This window comes from Jaculus jaculus, chromosome 13 (assembly GCF_020740685.1).
Source record: "Jaculus jaculus isolate mJacJac1 chromosome 13, mJacJac1.mat.Y.cur, whole genome shotgun sequence".
Lineage (NCBI taxonomy): Eukaryota > Metazoa > Chordata > Mammalia > Rodentia > Dipodidae > Jaculus > Jaculus jaculus.
In genome coordinates this window covers 23,826,180-23,849,768 of record NC_059114.1, presented here as the reverse complement: position 1 = coordinate 23,849,768, position 23,589 = coordinate 23,826,180, and the positions used below count along the sequence as shown (strand labels likewise).

The window sequence follows — 23,589 nt, the reverse complement described above, 5'->3', positions numbered from 1 at the left end:
AAAAAATTAAATAATAATAACACCCGCCTCCGCTTTCCAGTTTTTCCCACTAGCAAAGCCCAGGAACAGAGCGGCCCCTCATTAAAGGGGAGGCGGACTTCTTTTTCTGCGCAGGCGCACTCAGCGCCTGCCCCTCTATTATCGCGATATACCAGCGAGATCGACGCTGGCCCTTTAACAGGCCCTTCCCGGGGGCCTGCCCAGCGCGTGCGCACGGAGGTTCTGCGCTTGTCATCATGGCGACGCGGGGCCATGTGCAGGACCCTAACGACAGGCGCCTCCGGCCCATTTATGGTGAGTGCGTAGGGAAAGCCTGGTCACTGTTCGACAAGCAGAGGCCGGTCCGCTCGGGACCAAGGCCGGGGAGGAATGACGAGGGGGCGCGTGTGGTGCGGGCAGGCGAGGAGGCTGGCCGCGCGAGTCACTAGGCCGCAGCCGCGGCCTCGCGTAGGCGCCGCTCCGGCCTTCCTGGTGCCTGAGGCGGTAGCGGCGTGGTGCGTCCTGAGGCGGTTCGGCGTAGGTGCTTGACGAGCCAGCTCGCTGGGACGAGTCGTGCCGCAGAGTTGAACGCAGCCCTGAGGCTGGGTTGTGACCGCTGCTGCGATGCGGACGCGAGGTCCTCCTGCACACAAGTGGACACCGGCCCCGGCCGGAGGGTGGTGCCGCCTTCCCGAGGGAAGATTCCCCAATCATGAGCTTTCTGCGCACGGGAATCGAGCCTAGGTGCTTGTCCGACTGGGTGGACTCCGGTGCACATGGGCACACTGAGGTCCAGATGAGGGAAGGGGCTTGACGCAAGGTCACCCCGATCCAGGGCCCTGGCCCGTGATCTCAGGCTGGTTTGCTGCAGGAACAGCTGCTGTGGGCACACGTGGGAGGCTGGGGGAGGGGGTCTCGGGCCGTAAATAGCGGCGTAGACCGGGTGATAGCTGGCGTCTCAGGGGCATGCGGATTGCTGGAGAGATTTTTCTCTTTCGGCATCCTGTCTGTTTCCTCCCCTCTTCCCTGCAGCTTGTCTTCTGCCACGCTTACTTCAAACCCGCAGGCTTTAAAGATAAACCTCGATGTCATCTTGCTGTCCTGGGTAGTGGGGAAAAAAAATCACAGAATTGGGGGCTGCAGAGAGATAGCTCGGCGCTTAAAGGCACTTCCTTGCAAAGTCTAATGGCCCAGGTTCGATTCCTCAGGACCCACGTAAAGCCAAATGCGCAAAGTGGTGCCTGTGTCAGGAGTTCGTTTGTAGTGGCTGGAGGCCCCGGTGTGCCTGTTCTCACTCTCTGCCTCTTTCTCTTCGTCTTAAGTAAATAAAGAAACGTACTAAAAAAAAAAAAAAACCACAGAATTGTATCAGAGAGAAACACTTTCCAATAGCAGAGATGTTTTGGCGTTAGGTAGTGATTCCTTTTGCCTTTTTCGCTGATGTTTGTATGGTCTTGGTGAGGAAGCTTCAAGGTCAGTCAGTAGCTTATGCAGACCTCATGTTTATAATGTGGTTGTCACTATATGGAAGCCCCTAGGCATGGCTGAGGTCTTTATTTATTTATTTATTTTGGTTTTTCAAGGTAGGGTCTCTTTCTAGCTCGGGCTGACCTGGATTCACTACTTAGTCTCGGGATGGCCTCAAACTCATAGCGATCCTCCTACCTCTGCCTGCCAAGGGCTGGGATTAAAGGCGTGCACCACCATGCCTGGCTTTTTTATTTTTGTGGGTCAGGTTGGGTGATTAACATTGTTTCTGATTCATTTGGAACAAATGGTTCTAATTTCTTTTTAGTTATTTTATTGCCATAATTGTTCACTTATCAGTTTGTGAAAATGTCCTTAATTTGGTGATGTAGCAAACAAATTTACACCCTGATTATTATGCAAATGAACAGAAGTTAGTCTTCTTTGCAATTAACTTTATAGCTCCTTTGCATACAGGCAAACTGCTATTTTATTTTATTTTTTTATTGCTATTCTAACTGAACTACAGGTATTAATTGGTAAAATTGCCAGGCATGGTGGCACATACCTTTAATCCTAGCACTGGCAGGCAGAGGTAGGAGGATCTCTGTGAGTTAGAGGCCAGCCTGAGATTACTTAGTGAATTTCAGGTCAGCCTGGGCTAAAGTGAGACTTTACCTTGACCACCTTCCAAAAAAACTCATTAAATACTGAAAAAATTAACAGTTTATTACAGTAATTTATTATAACTGTCTAGTAAGTTCACAACCATCTGCAGTTCCAGTGCAATTTCAGGTTCAAATGGGAATTAGGGAATCTTGGTGTAGCTGTTAGCATTGAGAACCTTACAGGTAAAATACATGCATACTTTCCATACATGTAGAAGTGTGAAAAGATCTCTCTTAAAAAATTGACTTCAGGGCTGGAGAGATGGCTTAGCGGTTAAGCGCTTGCCTGTGAAGCCTAAGGACCCCGGTTCAAGGCTCGGTTCCCCAGGTCCCACGTTAGCCAGATGCACAAGGGGGCGCACGCGTCTGGAGTTCGTTTGCAGAGGCTGGAAGCCCTGGCGCGCCCATTCTCTCTCTCTCCCTCTCTCTGTCTTTCTCTCTGTGTCTATCGCTCTCAGATAAATAAATAAAAATTAAAAAAAAAATTGACTTCAGGGTTGGGGATATGGCTTAGTAGTGAAGGTGTTTGTCTGGGAAGCCTAAGGACCCTGGTTTGACTCCCCCAGGACCCATGTAAGCCAGATGCACAAGGGGATGCATGCATCTGGAGTTCATTTGTAGTGGCTGGAGGCCCTGGTGCACCCTTTCTCTCTGCCTCTTCCCTCCCTCCCTCCTCCCTCTTTCTTTTTCTCTCAAATAAGTAAATAAATAAAGGCATGAGCCATCATTCCTGCCTTATAAAAAATGATTTCATTGGTTTATTTATTTTGGTTTTTCGAAGTAGGGTCTCCTTCTAGCCCAGGCTGACCTAGAATTCACTCTGTAGTCTCAGGGTGGCCTTGAACTCTCAGTAATCCTCCTACTTCTGCCTCCTGAGTGCTGGGATTAAAGTCATGTGTCACCACGCCCGGCAGGGTGTTTCTATTTATTTATTTATTTCCATTGGTTTTATTCTTAGCAAATTAACTTTGTTCATTATACATGACTTATTGTACCGGAATATCTTTTAATTTTTAAAATTTTTATTTCTTTGCCAGAGAGAGAGAAAACAGGCAGAGAAAGAGAATGGGCACGCTAGGGCTTCTAGCTACTGCAAACAAATTCCAGGTGCATGGATTACCTTGCTTATCTGGCTTACTTGGGACCTGGGGAATTGAACCTGGTTCCTTTGGCTTTGCAGGCAAGTGCCTTAACCGCTAAGCCATCTCTCCAGCCCTGAATTATTATTATTGTTGTTATTATTATTTGGCTTTTCAAGGTAGAGTCTCACTCTAGCTCAGGCTGACCTGGAATTCACTATGTAGTCTCAGGGTGGCCTTGAACTCAAGGCAGTCCTCCTATCTCTACCTCCCTTGTGCCGAGTGCTGTGAATAAAGGTGTGCACTGCCACACCTGGCTCCATATTCTTTTTGTTTGTTCGCTTCTTTTTTTGAGGTAGAGTCTCACTCTATTTTATGCTGACCTGGAATTCGCTATGTAGTCTTGGGTGGCCTCAAACTCACTGTGATCCTTCTATCTCTGCTTCCCAAGTGCTGGGATTAAAAGTGTGCACTACCACGCCCGGCTTGGATTCTTTTTTAAAAAATATTCATTTATTTATTAGAGACAGAGAGATAGGGAGAGGAAGAGGGGGGGAGGGAGGGAGGGAGGGGAGATGAGAATGAGGGCACCGGGGCCTCCAGCCACTGCAAATGAACTCCAGACACATGCCCCACCATGTGCATCTGGTTTGCATGGGACCTGGAGAATTGAACCTTGGTCCTTACGTTTCACAGGCATACACCTTAACTGCTAAGCCATCTCTCCAGCCCCAGATTCTTTTTTTTTTTTTTAATTTTTTTATTTATTTATTTGAGAGCAACAGACACAGAGAGAAGGACAGATAGAGGGAGAGAGAGAGAGAGAATGGGCGCGCCAGGGCTTCCAGCCTCCGCAAACGAACTCCAGACGCGTGCGCCCCCTTGTGCATCTGGCTAACGTGGGACCTGGAGAACCGAGCCTTGAACCGGGGTCCTTAGGTTTCACAGGCAAGTGCTTAACCGCTAAGCCATCTCTCCAGCCCCAGATTCTTTTTTAAAAAACATTTTATTTATTTGATTACAAGGGGATGGTGAGAGAGGGAGAGAGAGAATGGATGCACCAGGGCCTCTAGCCACAAAACAATGCGCTAGATGCATGTGCTAATTGAACCCATTTGCAGGCAAGGTGCTTAATTGCTGGGCCATCACTCCAGCCTTAAAATTTTTTTGTTTATTTTCATTTATTTATTTATGAGAGAAGGAGAGAGAGAGAGAGAATGGGCACGCCAGAGCCTGCAGCCACTGCAAATGAATTCCAGATGCGTGTGCCACCTTGTGCATCTGACTTACGTGGGACTTGAACTGGGGTCCTTAGGCTTCACAGGCAAGTGCTTAACCACTAGGCCATTTCTCCAGCCCATGTTTTTTCTCAATTTTATTAAACATTTTCCATGATTATAAAAAATATCCCATGGTAATACCTCCCTCCCCCCCCTTTTCCCCTTTGAAATTCCATTCTCCATCATATCCACTCCCCATCTCAATAAGTCTCTCCTCTATTTGGATGCCATGGTCCTTCCCTCCTCTTATGATGGTCTTGTGTAGGTAGTGTCAGGCTCTGTGAGGTCATGGATATTGAGTATGTATATATATATTTTATATATATATATTATATATAATTTTTTTTTTTTTTTTTTTTTTTTTGGTTTTTCAAGGTAGGGTCTCACTCTGGTCCAGGCTGACCTGGAATTAACTATGTAGTCTCAGGGTGGCCTTGAACTCATGGCGATCCTCCTACCTCTGCCTCCTGAGTACTGGGATTAAAGGCGTGCGTCACCACGCCCGGCTTGAAGCCAATATTTTTGTCTGGAGGAGCACGTTGTAAGGAGTCCAACCCTTCCTTTGGCTCTTAAATTCTTTCCGCCACCTCTTCCGCATTAGACCCTGAGCCTTGGAAGGTGTGATTGAGATGTTACTTGGTACTCCAGTCACTTCTTTCCAGCACCATGATACCTTCTGAGTTGTCATAAGGTCACTGCCATCTGAAAAGAGAAGATTCTCTTTCCAAAGTGAGAGTAGCATTAATATAAGGGTATGAATATTAAGAGAAGTGCTTAGTGGGCAGTTTGATAAGCATGGTATATACATTTTTCCAGACATCAGCAGATGTTACAACCCTAGGGCTCATGACTACCCCTGTTTTAAGTTTTCAGTATCAGGGATGTATTCCCTCCTTTGGAGCGGGCCTTCAGTCCAATTGGAGGGCAGTTGGTTTCCACCATGACAGACGTGCCACTATTGCACCCGTAGGCTCATTTGGCCTGGCTGGCCAATTATAACAGCCCGTTTAAAAAAAAAAATTATTTGAGAAAGACAGGGAGAATGGGCCCACAAGGGCCTTCAGCCACTGCAGACAAAATCCAGACACATGCGCCACCTTGTGCATCTGGCTTACATGAGTTCTGGGGAATCCAACCTGGGTCATTTGTTTTTGCAGGTAAGCACCTTAACTGCTAAGCCATCTCTCTAGCACCCCCCTTTTAAGCTTTTTTAAAAAGTATTTTTGTTTTTTTATTTGAGGTAGGGTCTCACTCTAGCCCAGGCTGATCTGGAATTCACTATGTAGTCTCAGGGTGGCCGCAAACTCACAGTGAACCTCCTACTTCTGCCTCTCAACAGTTTTTTTTGTTTTTGTTTTTTTTTTTGAAGTAGTCTTGCTCTAGCCTAGGATGACCTGGAATTCATCATGTAGTCTCAGGGTGCCCTGAACTCTGCCTCCTCGAGTGCTGGAATTAAAGGTGTGCAGTGCTATGCCTGGCTAAGATTTTTTTTTTAAATATTTTATTTATTTATTTGAGAGAGAAGTGAAAATGGGTGTACCAGGGCCTCTATCCACTGTGAACAAACTCCAGACACATGTGCCACCATGTGCGTCTGGCTTCCAGGGTTCTGGATAGTTAAACCTGGATCCTTAGGCTTTGCAGACAAGTGAATATGGGTGAACCACATGTGCCACTTTGCACATCTGAATGAATATGCGTGGGTACTGGGGAATTGAAACTGGGCTGTCAGACTTTGCAAGCAAGTACCCTTAGCCACTGAGCCATCTCTCCAGCCCCTGAAGTTTTTATAGTATAACAGAACAATTTGATAAATCAATACATTTTTTCAAGTACATGGGTGGAAATATCATGTAAGTGTTTTACAGGTGGGGAAATTTTTACTATAGGCCTATAAGGTCTCAAATGCTATCTGATGACATACTTTTTGATTTGGTATTTCAAGGTAGGGTCTCGTTTAGTCAAGGCTGACCTGGAATTCATTATATAGTCTCGGGCTGGCCTCAAACTCTGGGATCCTCATACCTCTGCTGCTCTGCCTCACAAGTGCTGGAATTAAAGACGTGTGCCACCACACCTGGCTGTATTTTTTTTTTAATTTTAATTTTTTTTTATTTGCAAGCAGAAAAAATAGGCGTGCCAGGGCCTCTAGCCTCTGCAAATGAACTCCAGATACATGCACCAGTTTGTGCATCTGGCCATATGTGGGTACTGGGGAACTGGTTCTGGGTCATTAGGCTTTGCAGGAAAATGCCTTAACCACTGAGCCAACTCTCCAGCAATCCAATGACATTTTAAGATTTTGTAAAGATTTTTTACATTTTAAAATTTTTATTTATTTATTTGAGAGAGGGAAAGACGCAGAGAGAGAAAAAGGGAGAGAGAATGGTTGTGCCAGGGCTTCTAGCTACTGCAAACAAACTCCAGATGCATGTGCCACCTTTTACATCTGGCTTAAGGGGATCCTGGGGAATCGAACCCAGGTCCTTTGGCTTTGCAGGCAAGTGCCTTAACCGCTAAGCCACCTCTCCAGTCCCATTCTTAGGGGTGTGTTTGTACATTTTGAAGCATATACTTGATAATCATAGAATGTTAGGTCAGACATAGATGGACAATAAATGTCTACTTGAGGGCTGGAGAGAGATGGCTTAGCAGTTAAGGCATTTGCCTGCAAAGCGAAAGGACCTGGGTTCAATTCCCCAGGATCCATGTAAGCTAGATGCACAAGGTGGCGCATGTGCCTGGAGGTCATTTACAGTGGCTGGAGGCCCTGGCATGTCCATTCTCTCTCTCTCTCTTTTTGCATCTTTCTCTTGTAAATAAATAAATAAGCAAAATAAAAAAAAATGTCTTTTTGAAGGCTTAAGATAGTCCAAGATAACTTGGTTCTGGATCTGCAACATTCCAACTCTCCACAATCATGGAAGCTCCAGTCAACCTTGATCAAGTTACACAGATGCATAGTCCTTACAGAAACTTTAGTTCACTTGTAACTTGTTTAAAGCCAATACCTTTTGCAGCTTGGAATTTAACTCAAAGCACACTATTTTAACCACTTACACTTTCACTTGTCTAGACTCGCAGTTGGGGAGTAGCAGTTACAGCTCTGATTTCCATTCCCCCATTGCTTCATATTTGTCTGCCTTTGTCCTGTGTAGTTTTGGAGGGCAGGGATATATATGTACAAGGTGGGCAATAGAACTAGATTCAGGGTGTATAGGTTGTGATCATTACTTACAGCTTTATACAGACACTGCCTGAAGACTTAACTAAAAAAAGTATTGATACAGCATTGAATAATTAGATTCTTGACATTGTTCTTGAGGACCAAGGAGACTGCTGTTGGTCTCATATTCATTTAGAATAATAATGTTTTGAACTGCTCAATAAAAAAAAGTGCTGTTTCACATTGCTAAACAGCAGAATAGATGAACCAGAAGTGACTTGTCCTATTCTGAAAAAATGAAGTCAGAATTCTGTAGTTTTATTTATTTATTTTTTGAGGCAGGGTTTCCTTCTAGCCCAGACTGACCTGGAACTCACTCTATACTTCCCAGGCTGGCCTTGAACTCACAGTAATTCTTTTAGCCTCCCGAGTGCTGGGATTAAAGGCGTGCACTACTATGCTCAGCTTTTTGTAGCTTTTGTTATAGGTACATGGGAGAAAAATTAAATGAGAATTTTTAAGGTGATTAATATAAAGTGACAGGAATAAGAAAAGAAAGAATACAGACTGTTTTTGATTATAGTACTACAGAATTTTGTTGTTTAGACACCATTAGTCCTCCTACATAGCTATTCATACTTGAGTCCAGGCATTCTCTAGCTGGCAGATGAGCAAACTAATCTATGGTGAAGCTTCCCCACTAGTCAGAAGTATCTGTATTAATTGAATGCGTATTTGTACGTTAGCTATGCTATTTGGTGGGCAGGATTACTATGATCATAGTAGAAAACTGAAGGTCAAAGACATTAGCTGGCTCAGTGTTCTAGCTATCATGTTTGTAGAGCATTTTCACTTCAGAGCCCAGCCCTTCACTGAGTTCAATGACAGCCACTTCTTTGCTGAGTTAGGACAGTTCCCCTGGATGCCTGATCAAATGCCAGGTGATACAATCATTCTACAGCTTCTTAATAAAACTCTCAGGTCCTCAATAAAGGTCATGTTGATTCTGAGCCTGTTGTTTGGCAGTGTTAACTATGTGTCTTGCCTGCTTTGCCCTAGAAGTGACAAGTTGTCAAGATGGGTAAAGACTTGGCTTAGTTTACTGTAGAAGTTATTGGCATGCCTGTTTTCTTTTGTTCTGAAAATGCAACTATTTAAGGGCTGGGAAATGGTTAAGAGCTCTTCTTACTTAAGTATGAGGATCTCTCTGCCACAGACTCCCAAATTGGACTTCTCAGAACCCACATAAAAATCTGGGCGTGGCACAGTCTAATCCCAGCTGGAAGTGGGGTGTAGAGAACAGAGATCAGACAGACTAGAGACCAGAGAATTAATTACTAGGGCTTGCTGTTCAACAGCATTGCCAGGTTGTGGGAGCGACTTTGCCTTACAGAAAGACATGCTTGGATAAGTGATAAAAGGACACCCAGTGTTCTTTGTCTTCTGCATGCATACTCATGGGAATGTGTTTGCATATACACATGCATATACCATACCACACTACACATACAAAACCACTGCAGAAGCCATGTTTGCTGGGGATGTTGGCTCATGCCTTTAATCCCACTGCTCCAGAGGCTGAGGTATGAAAGATTGCTAAGAATTTGAGGCTAGCCTGGGGTAGAATTAGAGGTCATGCATCAAAAAGCAAAAACCAAGGGCCTGGGGAGATGGCTCAGTGGTTTGAAGGTGCTTGTTTGCAAAGCCTGCTGGTCCTGGGTTGATCACCTAGTACCCATGTAAAGCCAGATGCACAATGTAGTACTTACATTAAGTTTTTTTTTTAAAATTGTTTATTTTTATTTATTTATTTGAAAGTGGCAGAGAGAGAGAGATAGACAGAGGGAGAAAATGGGCACACCAGGGCCTCCAGCCACTGCAAACTAACTCCGTATGCATGCACCACTTTGTGCATCTGGCTAATGTGGGTCCTGGGGAATCGAGCCTCGAACTGGGATCCTTAGGCTTCACAGGCAAGTGTTTAACCGCTAACCCATCTCTCCAGCCCATATTTTAAAAACATTTTAAACACAAAATGATCTTTTCTTTTCTTTTTTTTTTTTAAGGTAAGGTCTTTCTCTAGCTCAGGCTGACCTGGAATTCACTATGTGGTCTCAGGGTGGCCTCCAACTCTCGGTGATCCTCCTAGCTCTGCCTCCTGAGTGCTGGGATTAAAGGTGTGTGCCACCACTGCCTGGCATTGAAAAAAATTTTTTTTTATTATTTATTTATTTGAGAGCGACAGACACAGAGAGAAAGACAGATAGAGGGAGATAGAGAGAATGGGTGCACCAGGGCTTCCAGCCTCTGCAAACGAACTCCAGACGCGTGCGCCCCCTTGTGCATCTGGCTAACGTGGGACCTGGGGAACCGAGCCTCGAACCGGGGTCCTTAGGCTTCACAGGCAAGCGCTCAACTGCTAAGCCATCTCTCCAGCCTGGCATTGAAAATTTTAATGCACAAAAAAATTTGTGAGGCATGGAGACATGGCTCAGCAGTTAAGATGCTTGCCTTTAGAGCCTAAGAACCCAGGATTGTAAAGCCAGATACACAAAGTGGCACATGCATCTGGAGTCCATTTGCAAGCAGAGAGAGAGAAAAGAGACAGGGAGTAGACACACCAAGGCCTCCAACCACTGTGTGTGAATTCCAGACGCATGTGCCACCTGTGCTTATGTGGGTCCTGGTAAATCAAACCTGTGTACCTCAGCTCCTAAGGCAAGTGCCCTGACCAATAAGCCATCTCTCTAGCCCCCATTTAAAAAAAATTTTTTTTTCAAGGTAGGGTCTCACTCTAGCTCAGGCTGACCTAGAATTCACTGTGTAATCTCAGGGTGGCCTTGAACTCACAGTGATCCTCCTACCTCTGCCTTTCGAGTGCTGGGATTAAAGGCATTTCAATTAAAAATTTTTTCTTTTCTGATTTATTTTTATTTATTTATTTGTGATGGAGGGGGCCAGTGAGTGCTCCAGGGCCTCTAGCCACTGCAAACAAACTCCAGACACATGGACCACCATGTGCATTTGGCGTACATGGGACCTGGATAATTGAACCTGGGTCCTTAGGCTTTGCAGGCAAGTGCCTTAGCTGCTAAGCCATCTCTCTAGCTCCATTTTTCCCCCCATGGTAGGGTCTCATTTTAGCCCAGCCTTACCTGGACTTTACTATGGAGTCTCAGGGTGGCCTTGAACTCATGGTGATCCTCCTACCTCTGCCTCCCCAGTGCTGGGATTAAAAGGCATGCGCCACCATGCCCGACTCCATTTTTTTTTTTTTTTTTTTAATAGAGAAAGAAAACTAAGCTAGGCTTGGTGGCTGGCGCATGCCTCCAAATCCCAGCATTCAGGAGCTGAAGGTAGGAGGATCACCATGAGTTCAGGGCCAAGATAGATCACAGCATGAATTCAGGGTCAGCTTGGGTTAGAGTGAGACCCTACTTCAAAAAAAAAAAAAAAAAAAAAAAAAGGGAGGGGTGCTGGAGAGATTGCTTAGTGCCTAAGGACCCAGGTTTAAATGCCTAGTACCCATGTTAGCCAGATGTGCAAAGTGGCAAAAGCATCTGGAGTTTGTTTGCAGTGGCTGCAGGACCTGGCGTTCCCATTCTCTCTGCCTTTTTCTCTCTCTGTCAAATAAATTAATAAAAAAAAAATTTTTTTTTAAGGACTGGAAATCTGACTTAGTGGTAACGGTGGCTTGCCTGCAAAGCCAAAAAACTCAGGTTCGAGTCCCCAGGACCCATATAAACCAGATGCACAAGGTGGCACATGTGTCTGGAGTTTATTTGCAATGGCTGGATGCCCTGGCATGTCCATTTTTTTTTCTCTCTCTCTTTCTAATAAACAAATATTTTAAAAAAAGAGAGAAAGAAAATTATTTAATATACTGTAAGGAGCATTGACTGGATAGTAACAGAATAGTTAGAAACATGATGTTTCTGAAAAATTAAGGTTTTTTTTCTGAAGGCCAGGCGTGGTTGCTCTTGTCTTTGATACCAGCACTTGGGAGGCAGAGGTAGGAGGATCACTGTGAGTTTGAAGCCAGGCTGAGAATAGTTTTAAAGTAAGCCTGGGCTAGAGTGAGACCCTGCCTCAAAGGAACAACAAAAAGATATTTTCTGAGACAATGTTTAAGCAGCTTGTGTATTTCTCATTTATTGTTACAAGAATACTTATGTACTATCATGTCTTTTCTCACAGATTATCTTGACAATGGGAATAATAAAATGGCAATTCAGCAAGCAGATAAATTGTTAAAGAAACATAAGGATCTTCACTGTGCTAAGGTAAGTTCATGTGCCTTTGAGTTACTTATATTTGTGGGTTAGATTTGTAATTTTTTTTTTTTTGAGGTAAGGTCTCTGGCCTAGGCTGACCTGGAATTGACTGTGTAGTGTCAGGGTGGCCTCGAACTTATGACCATCCTCCTACCTCTGCCTCTGCTGGGATTAAAGGCATGTACCACCACACCCAGCTATAATTCTTTTTTAAAAAACATTTTATTTTTATTTACTTGACAGAAGAAGAGGGAATGAGAGAATGGTCATGCCAGGGCCTTCAGCTGCTGCAAGCATGTATCTGGCTAATTGGGTTCCTGCAGAATCCAACCTGGGTCCTTTGGCTTTGCAGGCAAACACCTTAACCACTAAGCTATCCCTTCAGCCCTGTAATTTTATTTTGTTTTGAGAGAGATTGTGTGTGAGAGAGAATTTGTGCACCAGGGCCTCCAGCCAATGCAATCAAACTCCGGACATGTACACCACCTTTATGCATATGTGACCTTGTATATGCATCACCTTGTGGGATCTGGAAAGTTGAACATGGGACCTTAGGTGTCATTGGCAAGGGCTTTAACCACTAAGCCATTCATTTTTTGGTTTTTCCAGGTAGAGTCTCACTCTAGCCCAGGTTGATCTGGAATTCACTATGTAGTGGCTTGGAACTCATAGTGATCCTCCTTCCTCTGCCTCCCAAGTGCTGGGCTTAAAGGCATGCGCCTTGCCTGGCTTGTAATTTTGTTTTGTTTTGTTTCTCAAGGTAGGGTCTGTCTCTAGCCCAGGCTGACCTGGAACTCAGTATGTAGTCTCAGGGTGGCCTCGAACTCATGGCAATCCTGCTACCTCTGCCTCCCAAGTGCTGTGATTAAAGGTGTGTGCTACCACACCCGGCTTTTTAAAAAAAAAATTATTTAATTTTATTTTTTTAAATTTTTATTAGCATTTTCCATGATTATAAAAAATCCCGTGTTAATTCCCTCACCCCCCCCCCACTTTCTCCTTTGAAATTCCATTCTCCATCATATTACCTCCCCTTAACCATCATTGTCCCACTTTTTTTATAAAGGTGTACACTACCATACTTGGTTCCATCTTATTTTATTATTTTTAAAATTTTATTTTTTTAAAATTATTTATTTATTTATTTGAGAACGACAGGCACAGAGAGAAAGACAGATAAAGCGAGAGAGAGAATGGGTGCGCCAGGGCTTCCAGCCTCTGCAGACGAACTCCAGACACGTGCGCCCCCTTGTGCATCTGGCTAACGTGGGACCTGGGGAACCGAGCCTCGAACTGGGGTCTGTAGGCTTCACAGGCAAGCACTTAACCGCTAAGCCATTTCTCCAGCCCTAAAATTTTATTTATTTAACAGAGAGAGAGACAGAGACAGGCAGGCAGATAGGCAGATAGAGAAAGAGAATGGGTGCACCAGGGCCTCTAGCCACTGCAAATGAACTCCAGATGCTTGTGCCCTTTGTGCATCTGGCTTATGTGGGTACTAGGGAATTGAACCTGGGACCTTAGGTTTAGCAGGCAAGCGCCTTAACCACTATGCCATCTCTCTAGCTCTTATTTTATTTTTTGTTTTTTTTGGGAGATTCGATATTGCTGTAGCCCAGGCTGATCTAGTGCTGGGATTAAAGGTGTTTGCCACCATGCCTGGCTTTATGTACATATACATGTATGTATAATTTTTTTTTGGTTTTTTGAGTTAGGGTCTCACTCAGAGAGCCCAGGCTGACCTGGAATTCATTATGTATTGTAGTCTCAGGGTGGCCTTGAACTCACAGGGACCCTCTTATTTATTTATTTATTTATTTGTTTGTTTGTTTTTTGAGGTAGGGTCTCACTCTAGCCCTGGCTCACCTGGAATTCACTATGGAGTCTTAGGATGGCCTTGAACTCAAGGTGATCCTCCTACCTCTGCCTCCCGAGTGCTGGGATTAAAGGTGTGCGCCACCACGCCCGGCTTCTTTTTTTTTTTTTTTTTGGTTTTTCAAGGTAGGGTCTCACTCTGGCTCAGGCGACCTGAAATTCACTCTGTAGTCTCAGGGTGGGCTCGAACTCTCAGCGATCCTCCTACCTCTGCCTCCCGAGTGCTGGGATTGAAGGTGTGCGCCAACACGCCCAGCTTCTAGTTTTGTTTTTTGAGGTAGGGTCTCACTTTAGCCCCAGCTGACGTAGAATTGGCTATGTAGTCTCAGGTGGCCTCGAATTCATGGCAATCCTCTTACCTCTGCCTCCTGAGTGCTGGGGCTAAAGGTGTGTGCCACCATGCCTGGCTTATATATATGTTAAGTTTTTAAAAACAAACTTTTTATTTTTATTTATTTGAGAGAGAAAGACTTGTCAGGGGTGGGGGGTAGAATTAATGTACTAGGGCTTCCAGGTACTGCAAACCATCTCTAGACACATGTGCCACCCTCTATCTGGCTTACCTGGGTTCTAGGGAATCAAACCAGGGTCCTTTTGCTTTCCAGGAAAATGCCTTAACTTCTAAATTATCTCTTCAGCCTCTAACCTTATTTTTTATTTATTTATTTATTTTGGTTTTTCATGGTAGGATCTCACTCTAGTCTGGGCTAACCTGGAATTCTGCCTTCCAAGTGCTGGGATTTAAGCTGGGCGTGGTGGTGCACGCCTTTAATCCCAGCACTTGGGAGGCAGAGGTAGGAGGATCGCCATGAGTTCGAGGCCACCCTGAGACTCCATAGTGAATTCCAGGTCAGCCTGGGCTAGAGTGAGACCCTACCTCAAAAAACCAAAAAACCAAAAAACAAACAAAAAAAAATATTTAAAAAAAAACAACATCTCTTCACTGAGTTTAGTTTTTGTTTGTTTGTTTTTCTGAGGTAGGGTCTCACTCTAGCCCAGGCTGACCTGGAATTCACTATGTAGTCTCAGGGTGGCCTCGAACTCATGGTGATCCTCCTACCTCTTTCTCCCAAGTGCTGGGATTAAAGGCATGTGCCACCATGCCCGGCTGAGTTTAGTTTTGATCACCAGTATGAATAGTTACTTGATTATAAAATGAAGGCTAGGAGGTGAATGTCATGTTGACAAGATCAGAAAAGCTCGTGACCTAAGAAGCAAGCCATCTCTCTACTGAAGGAAGCTTGATGGGCAAGAATTATTCCTTTGGCAGGTGAGAGTCTCCATGAAAGGCAGCAGTCCTTCACCACACTCTGCAAGAGCATTTGTGAGGCTCTGTAAGCAGCCTTTCTTCTAAGCTTTTCCCACTGCTTTCCTTCCTGACACAATAGGCTGAAGATGGCAAATGCTGTTTTCTAGTTATCTCAATCCCCTTGCTCCCCAAATGCCGCTGGACTTTCATCACAATGCCAACAGCAAAGCATGAGATGTTAATTACTAAACAGGCACTCCCACAATCATGTTGGTTCGGGGAGAGCAGCTCTGGCTCCTTGGATACCACTGGAACAGAGTAGCCTTGCTCTTCTGCAACTCGAGCTTGGTCTAGGTCCACCAGGCACATGCATTGCTTCCCTATGAGTCTTCGCTGGGGTGGAAGCTGGGCAGCTGTCTGATCTGCAAACCTGCATAGAATCATGTGTTCCTTTTTGGAAAATTGGATTTTGAAGTGTTCTGAATGAAACCATGACAGCAAGGGCATGTGACGAAGAAAGCTCGCACTTGGATGCAATGCTCAATCACCATGTCTGTTGCCACTCCACAAGCATGTAGTGCTACCCCAATATTAAAAATTCCTACAAAATACTCCCATGTTTGCTTGAACAAACCAAAATGTTGCTTAAGCCTAGTCACTTCTTTTCTTTGCACAAATTGATGATAATTCCTTGTTTTCTATTAATGTAACCTGGCAAGATGGCAGTGTGTGCACAAGCACAATTCCAACAAGACCCCCACCACTGCAGAGATCCACAGTTCTGTCACCAGGTTTGGCCTGATCCATCACCACATAAACAAGGTTGTTTTAATTGTTGCTGCTTCCTCAATGCTTGGTCACTGGGCATTTTGCAGGCTTGAGGGGAAGCTCCATGATGGCAGGGGAAAATGATGGCATGAGCAGAGGGTGGACATCACTCCCTGGCCAACATGTGGTGGACTGTAACAACAGGAGAGTGTGCCTTAAAATGTTTTTTTATTGACGGTTTCCATAATTGTAAACAATATCCCATGGTAATTCCCTCCGTCTCCCCACTTTCCTCTTTGAAACTCTACTCTTCATCATACCCCTTCCCCCTCTCAATCAGTCTTTCTTTTATTTTGATGTCATGATCTTTTCCTCATATTATGATGGTCTTATGTAGGTAGTGTCAGGCACTGTGAGATTATGGATATCCAGGCCATGTTGTGTGGAGGAGCACGTTGTAGGAAGTCCTACCCTTGTTTCATTGTCTTCATTGGTGTTATCTCTTTCTCCCATTGAACTACATGTAGAATGGCTTCTTCCAGCTTTCTGTCAGCTGGTCTATATATGGAGGAGGTTATCAACTCAGTTCCAGCAGGATTTCTCAGTGGCCTTGCAGCCCAAGTATGTGGAGTCTTCAGCAATAGGGTCTTACCATCGATTCCTGGTGGGAAACCAAGGGCCTCGGCAATGGCCTATAATGTTTTGGGGGCATCAGGGACCTCCCTGGCCATCAACTCACTGGAGGTATCCCATCCCTGGCACTGAAAATTCTCTAACAACCATCTATGGCTCCTGAATGTTCCATTGTCCGAAACCGGAGGATTCCATATGATTTATTTGCATCTCTTAGATTTTGATTAGCCCTCTCCTCTGTCTTATTTTTTAAAGTGAGCAAAGGGTTATTTCAGTGTATAGTTCCAGGTTCCAGTCTATATCATGGTGGGGAAAGCATGGCAGCAGGAGCTAGCTACAGTGAGGAATGCTCTAAATTTTTAAACTAGGTAACAAACAATTAGTTGCTTAATCCCAGCACTTGGGAGGAAGAGGAAGGAGGCTTGCCATGAGTTCAAGGCCTTTCTGAGACTATATAGTGAATTTAGGTTAGCCTGGGCTACAGTGACCTTAAAAAACAAAACAAAAAGAACAAACAAACCAAAAAAACTGATTTTTCTTTTTCTTGTCAGGTTCTAAAAGCCATTGGTTTACAGAGGACTGGAAAACAGGAGGAGGCCTTTACCTTGGCACAGGAGGTGGCTGCCCTTGAGCCGACAGATGACAACTCATTACAGGCACTAACCATTCTTTACCGGGAGATGCATCGACGTATGTGTCTGTCTTTTCATTGTCATACTCTAGCATATGTTTTATCATATTTCTTCATCATATTTCTTCTCTTTCTCTCTATTTTTCCCCCCTGGCTGACCTGGAATTTACTATTTAGTCTTAGGATAGTCTCAAACTCAGCAATTCTCTTACCTCTGCCTCTTGAATGCTGGAATTAAAGATGTGCACCACCATGCCTGCTCTTTTCCTCCCTTCCTCCCTCCCTGCCTTCCTTCTTTCCTTTTTTTCTTTCTTCTTCTTCTTTTTTTTTTTTTTTCCCAAGAGTCTCACTCTAGCCCAGGCTGACCTGGAATTCACAATGTAGTCTCAGGGTGGCCTTGAACTCATGGTGATCCTCCTACCTCTGCCTCCCAAGTACTTGTGCGCCACCACACCTGGCTGGCCTCTTTTTTTTTTTTTTTTTTAATATGCATTTATTTATTTGAGAGAGGGGCAGAGAGCGGGAGAATGGGCTTGCCAGGGCCTACAGCCACTACAAACGAACTCCAGATGCATGTACCACCTTGTACATCTGGTTTATATGGGTCCTGGGGAATTCAACCAAGGTCCTTTTGGCTTTTCAGGCAAGCGCCGTAACTACTAAGCCATCTCTCCAGCCCCTCATTTTCATTTTTGTTACTAATTTTTCTTGGGGTATGGGAAATTTAACCCAGGGTGTCACATGCTAGTCAGGTGCTCTGGATTAACCTACTCCTTCATTCCTTTTTATGTTTTTAATTCTTTAAAATATATTTTATTTATTTAAAAGCATAGAGATACGTGTGAGAGAGAGAGCGTGCATGTGAGGGTATTTGAGTGTATGGGCCCACAATGACCTCTAGCTGCTGCAAACATTCATGCACTACCTTGTGCATCTGTCTTTCGTGGGTACGGGAGAATCAAACTCAGGTTGTTAGGTTTAAAGTAATTGCCTTTGCCACTGAGCCATCTCTTCAGCCTCTGTTTTTACTTTTTTTTTTTTTTTAATTTTTATTTATTTATTTGAGAGCGACAGACACAGAGAGAAAGACAGATAGAGGGAGAGAGAGAGAGAATGGGCGCGCCAGGGCTTCCAGCCTCTGCAAACGAACTCCAGACGCGTGCGCCCCCTTGTGCATCTGGCTAACGTGGGACCTGGGGAACCGAGCCTCGAACCGGGGTCCTTAGGCTTCACAGGCGAGTGGTTAACCGCGAAGCCATCTCTCCAGCCCTTTACTTTTTTTTTTAATTTTAAATTTACTTTTTTTTTTTTTTAAAAAAACTGGCTTTTTGGCCAGGTGTGGTGGCTTATGCCTTTTATTTATTTATTTATTTATTTATTTACTTATTTACTTATTTATTTGAGAGCGACAGACACAGAGAGAAAGACAGATAGAGGCAGAGAGAGAGAATGGGCGTGCCAGGGCTTCCAGCCTCTGCAAACGAACTCCAGACGCGTGCGCCCCCTTGTGCATCTGGCTAACGTGGGACCTGGGGAACCGAGCCTTGAACCGGGGTCCTTAGGCTTCACAGGCAAGCACTTAACCGCTAAGCCATCTCTCCAGCCCCCTAAATTTACTTTTTTTGAGGTAGGGCCTCGTTTTAGCTCAGGATGATCTAGAATTTACTATATAGTCTTAAGGTTGCCTTGAACTCACGACGATCCTCCTACCTCTGCCTCCTGAGTGCTTTGATTAAAGGTGTGTGCCACCATGCATGGCTTCTGTTTAAAAAAAAAATTTTTTTTTTTTTGGTCCGAGTTAGGCTGACTTGGAGTTCACTATGTAGTCTCAGGGTGGCCTCGAGCTCACAGTGATCCTCCTACCTGTGCCTCCCCAGTGCTGGGATTAAAGGTGTATGCCACCACGCCTGGCTTCCCTAGGATGCACATAAGCCAGATAGTTCATTTGCTGCAGTGTCTAAGAGCCCTGGAACTCCCATTCTCTCTCTTTTTCCCTATCTGATTAAGGTGGGATGAAGAAGCAGAAAAGGTTTAGGGAAGGTCTTGCAGATAGGATTACATTTAAACTATGTTATTGGATTATGTTCACTGAGTAGGAAAGAAGAAAGGAAAATCTGGGCAGGTGGTACAGATTGGCACAGATTGAAGATTGACATGTCAGAGGGAATCTGGTTTGTGGTTGTTAACATAAAAAAATGCTGAGGATGAGAGTTAGGAGGAGTCCAGAGGTGACTCACACTTAGCCATGCAAATAGTATTGATCAGATAAGGCAAGGCAAATACTGCTTTATTGAATGACTGGAGACACCAAGTAGGGAAAATAGCTGTTAAGATTTGCTTTAATTAATGAAGCATAATAAATCTTATTTCCCTTTATCTTAGCGGAGTTAGTTACAAAACTTTACGAGGCAGCTGTGAAGAAAGTTCCCAATAGTGAGGAGTATCACTCTCACCTCTTCATGGCCTATGCCAGAGTGGGTGAATACAAGAAGATGCAACAGGTAATGTGATCCCCAACGTATTGACTTTGAGATTGACTGGTAGAAGGAAAAGAATTTGGTGTGAATTAAGTGGCATGCATGTGCACCTGGGTGTGTGTGTGTGTTTGTTAATGAACTGAATTTATATATTTGTATGGTGATCAGCCAGCTACTATTTAAGTTTTTTAAATGTTTTACTTGGAAGAAGTTGACTGTTATTGTGACTTGGCGGTATGTTTTCTTTGATCCTGCTACATTTGTTCCAAATGGTATATTTTTTGTATTCTTTTTTTATATTTTATTTTTATTTATTTATTTATTTATTTGACAGAGAAAGAGTGTGCGTGAGAGAGAGAGAGAGAGAATGAGAATGAATGGGCGCACACCATGGTTTCTAGCCACTGTAAATGAACTCCATTTGTGTACGCCCCCTTGTGCATCTGGCTAACATGGGTCCTGAGGAATCAAGCCTCGAACTGGCTTTGGAGGCAAATACCTTAACTGCTAAGCCATCTCTCCAGCCCCCTTGTATTTTTATTTTCCTGGTTTTTCGAGGTAGGGACTTAATCTAGCCCAGACTGACCTGGAATTCACTATGTAGTCTCAGGGTGTCCTCGAACTCACAGTGATCCTTCTACCTCTGCCTCCTGAGTGCTGGGATTAGAGGCATGCACCACCAACGCCTGGCTTCCTATTGTATTTTTTGTTTGTTTGTTTGTTTTTGAGGTAGGGTCTCACTCTGGTCCAGGCTTACCTGGAATTAACTCTATCATCTCAGGGTGGCCTTGAACTCATGGCTATCCTCCTACCTCTGCCTCCCTCTGCCTCCTGAGTGCTGGGATTAAAGGTGTGTGCTACCACGTCCGGCTCCCCTTGTATTCTTTTTTTTAAAAATTTATTCTTTTTATACATTAAAGAAGCTGCATTTGAGGCCAGTTGTGGTAGCACACGCCTCTAATCCTCGTATACTGGAGGCAGAGGTAGGAGGATTGCCTTGGGTTCAAGGCGGTCCTGAGACTAAGTAGTGAATTCCAGGTCAGCCTGGGCCAGAGTGAGACCCTACCTCAAAAAATTAAACAAATCAAAACAAAAGAGCCTCATTTGGATTTGGATACAATTTAACCTTTTTTAAAAATAATTTTTAAAAATATTTTTATTTATTTGTTTGAGAGCAACAGGCAGAGAGAGAAAGAGACAGAGAGAGAGAAGGAGGGAGAGAGAGACAGAGAGAGAGAGCATGGGCACCCCAGGGCCTCCAGCCACTGCAAACGAACTCCAGATATGTGTGCCTCTTTGTGCATTTGGCTAACGTGGGTCCTAGGGATTCAAACCTCGTATTGGGGTCCTTAGGCTTCACAGACAAGTGCTTAACCACTAAGCCATCTCTCCAGCTTTTTTGTTTTGATTTTTATTAGTAGGGTTTCACTGCAGTTCAGACTGACCTAGAACTCACTATGTAGTCTCAGGGTGGCCTTGAACTCTCAGCGATCCTTCTACCTCTGACTCCTGAGTGCTGGGATTAAAAGTGTTTGCCACCACGCTCTGCTAATTTAAACTATTTTTAAAACAATTTGGATACTTATTTAAACTAGTGTCTGGATAAAGCTAATACTCTAGAGAAATAAAATCTACATGATTTTTGTTTTGTTTGTATTTTAGGCTGGCTCTGGCCTATCATCCTTAGTGAGACCCTACCTCAAAAAAAGAGGGGGGATGGTTGCTGAAGGGATTGCTTAGCAGTTACGGCATTTGACTGCAAAGCCAAAGAACCCAGGTTTGAATTCTCAGGTCCTCCGTTAGGCAGATGCACAATTGGGTGCACGCATCTAGAGTTTGTTTGCAGTGGCTTTAGGCCCTGTCACCCCCATTCTGTCTCTCCCTCTTTCTACGTCAGAAACAAACAAAAAGCTAGAAAAACTTTAAAAAAAAAAGAAAGAAGAAAAAAATAGATTATGACCAAGTATGTTAGCACACATCCTTAATCCTAGCACCCAGGAGCCAGAGGTAGGAGGATGGCTGAGTTCAAGGCCACCCTGAAACTACATAGTGAGTTCCAGGTTATCCTGGGCTAGAATGAGACCCTACCATGGAAAAATAAATACCAAAAAGAGAGAGAGAGAGAGAGAATGTCATGCCAGGGCCTCTAACTACTGCAAACTAACTCTAGATGTGTGTGCGACCTTCTGCATCTTGCATATGTGGGTACTGGGGAACTAAACCTGGGTCTTCAGGCTTCACAGGCAAGCACCTCAACTGCTAAGCCATCTCTACAGCTTATCTGTGTTTCTTCCTCCCTCCTTCCCTCCCTCCCTTTCTTCCTGCTTAGGGTTTCACTCTATTTTGCCCACACTGACCTGTAATTTACTATGTTGTTTCAGGATGGCCTTGAACTCACAGCAACCCTCCAACCTCTGCCTCTTGAGTGCTGGGATTAAAGGTGTATGCCACCGTGCCTCTCAAAGATTGCTTTTTTTTAAAAAAAATTATTTGCAAGCAGAGGGAAAGAGACGGAGAGTGGGTGTGCCAGGTCTCTAGTTGCTGAAACAAATTCCACATGCATGCACCCTTTTGTGCATCTGGCTTTATGTGGGCACTGGGGAAATTGAACCCTAGTTGATAGGTTTTCCAGGCCAGATACCTTAACCGCTGAACCATCTGTCCAGTCTCAATATTTTATTTATTTATTTGAGAAAGTGAAAGTGGCAGATAGAAAGTTAAACCACCTCCATATGCATGCGCCACTTTGTGCATCTGGCTTTATGTGGGTACTGGGGAATTGAACCCTAGTTGATAGGTTTTCCAGGCCAGATACCTTAACCGCTGAACCATCTGTCCAGTCTCAATATTTTATTTATTTATTTGAGAAAGTAAAAGTGGCAGATAGAAAGTTAAACCACCTCCATATGCATGCACCACTTTGTGCATCTGGCTTTATGTGGGTACTGGGGAATTGAACCCTAGTTGATAGGTTTTCCAGGCCAGATACCTTAACTGCTGAACCATTTGTCCAGTCTCAATATTTTATTTATTTGAGAAAGTGAAAGTGGCAGATAGAAAGTTAAACCACCTCCATATGCATGCGCCACATTGTGCATCTGGCTTTATGTGGGTACTGGGGAATTGAACCCTAGTTGATAGGTTTTCCAGGCCAGATACCTTAACCGCTGAACCATCTGTCCAGTCTCAATATTTTATTTATTTATTTGAGAAAGTGAAAGTGGCAGATAGAAAGTTAAACCACCTCCATATGCATGCACCACTTTGTGCATCTGGCTTTATGTAGGTACTGTGGAATCGAACCTGGGCAGTTAGGTTTTGCAGATAAGTGCCTTAACTTCTAAGCCATCTCTCCAACCCAAGATTGTTACTTATTTTGATATTTTCTTTCTTTCTTTTTTTTTTTTTTTTTTTGAGGTAGGGTGTCACTCTAGCTCAGGCTGACCTGGAATTTCTTCCCGAGTGCTGGGATTAAAGGCATGTGCCACCACACCCTGTGATATTTTATTTCTATTCATGAGAGAATGGGCACACCAGGGCCTGCAGCTACTACAAACAAACTCCAGACACATGTGCCACTATGTGCATCTGTCTTATGTAGGTTCTGGGGAATTGAACCTAGGTCCTTTGGTTTTGTAGGCAAGTGCCTTATGTGTTAATCCATCACTCCAGTCCCCAAGATTGCTTTGCTTTTTTTTTTTTTTTTTTAATATTTTTATTTATTTGAGACAGAGAGATAGAATGGTGTGCTAGGGCCTCCAGCCACTGCAAACAACCTTTAGATTCATGTGCCACCTTGTGTATCTGGCTTATGTGGGTCCTGGGGAATTGAACCTGAGTCCTTTGACTTTGCAGGCAAGTGCCTTGACCAGCTTGCTTTAAAATTGCTTTTGTATTTTGTGTGTGTGTGCGTGCGTGCACGCGCGTGTGTGCTCACTAGGGTCTCCTGTGGCTGCATACTAACTCTGAATCTATGTGCCCAACTTCACTTCAGTGCTCAGGAATTGAATCTCAGTCACTAAGCTTTGCAAGCAAGCACCGTT

The 23,589-nt window shown here is 44.2% G+C and overlaps 1 protein-coding gene across 1 annotated transcript in view; it reads left to right on the top strand.

The window, feature by feature from the left end:
- The first annotated feature begins 202 nt into the window (after nucleotides 1–202).
- The window catches only part of Naa25 (N-alpha-acetyltransferase 25, NatB auxiliary subunit), a 75,731-nt gene continuing 52,344 nt past the window's right edge, over nucleotides 203–23,589 (top strand). The window contains exons 1-4 of the mRNA XM_045132636.1: nucleotides 203–294; nucleotides 11,837–11,922; nucleotides 16,990–17,128; nucleotides 19,452–19,570. Of these exons, the coding sequence (XP_044988571.1) occupies nucleotides 237–294; nucleotides 11,837–11,922; nucleotides 16,990–17,128; nucleotides 19,452–19,570 (402 nt within the window). The 5' untranslated portion in view covers nucleotides 203–236. The remainder of the gene's footprint in view (nucleotides 295–11,836; nucleotides 11,923–16,989; nucleotides 17,129–19,451; nucleotides 19,571–23,589) is intronic.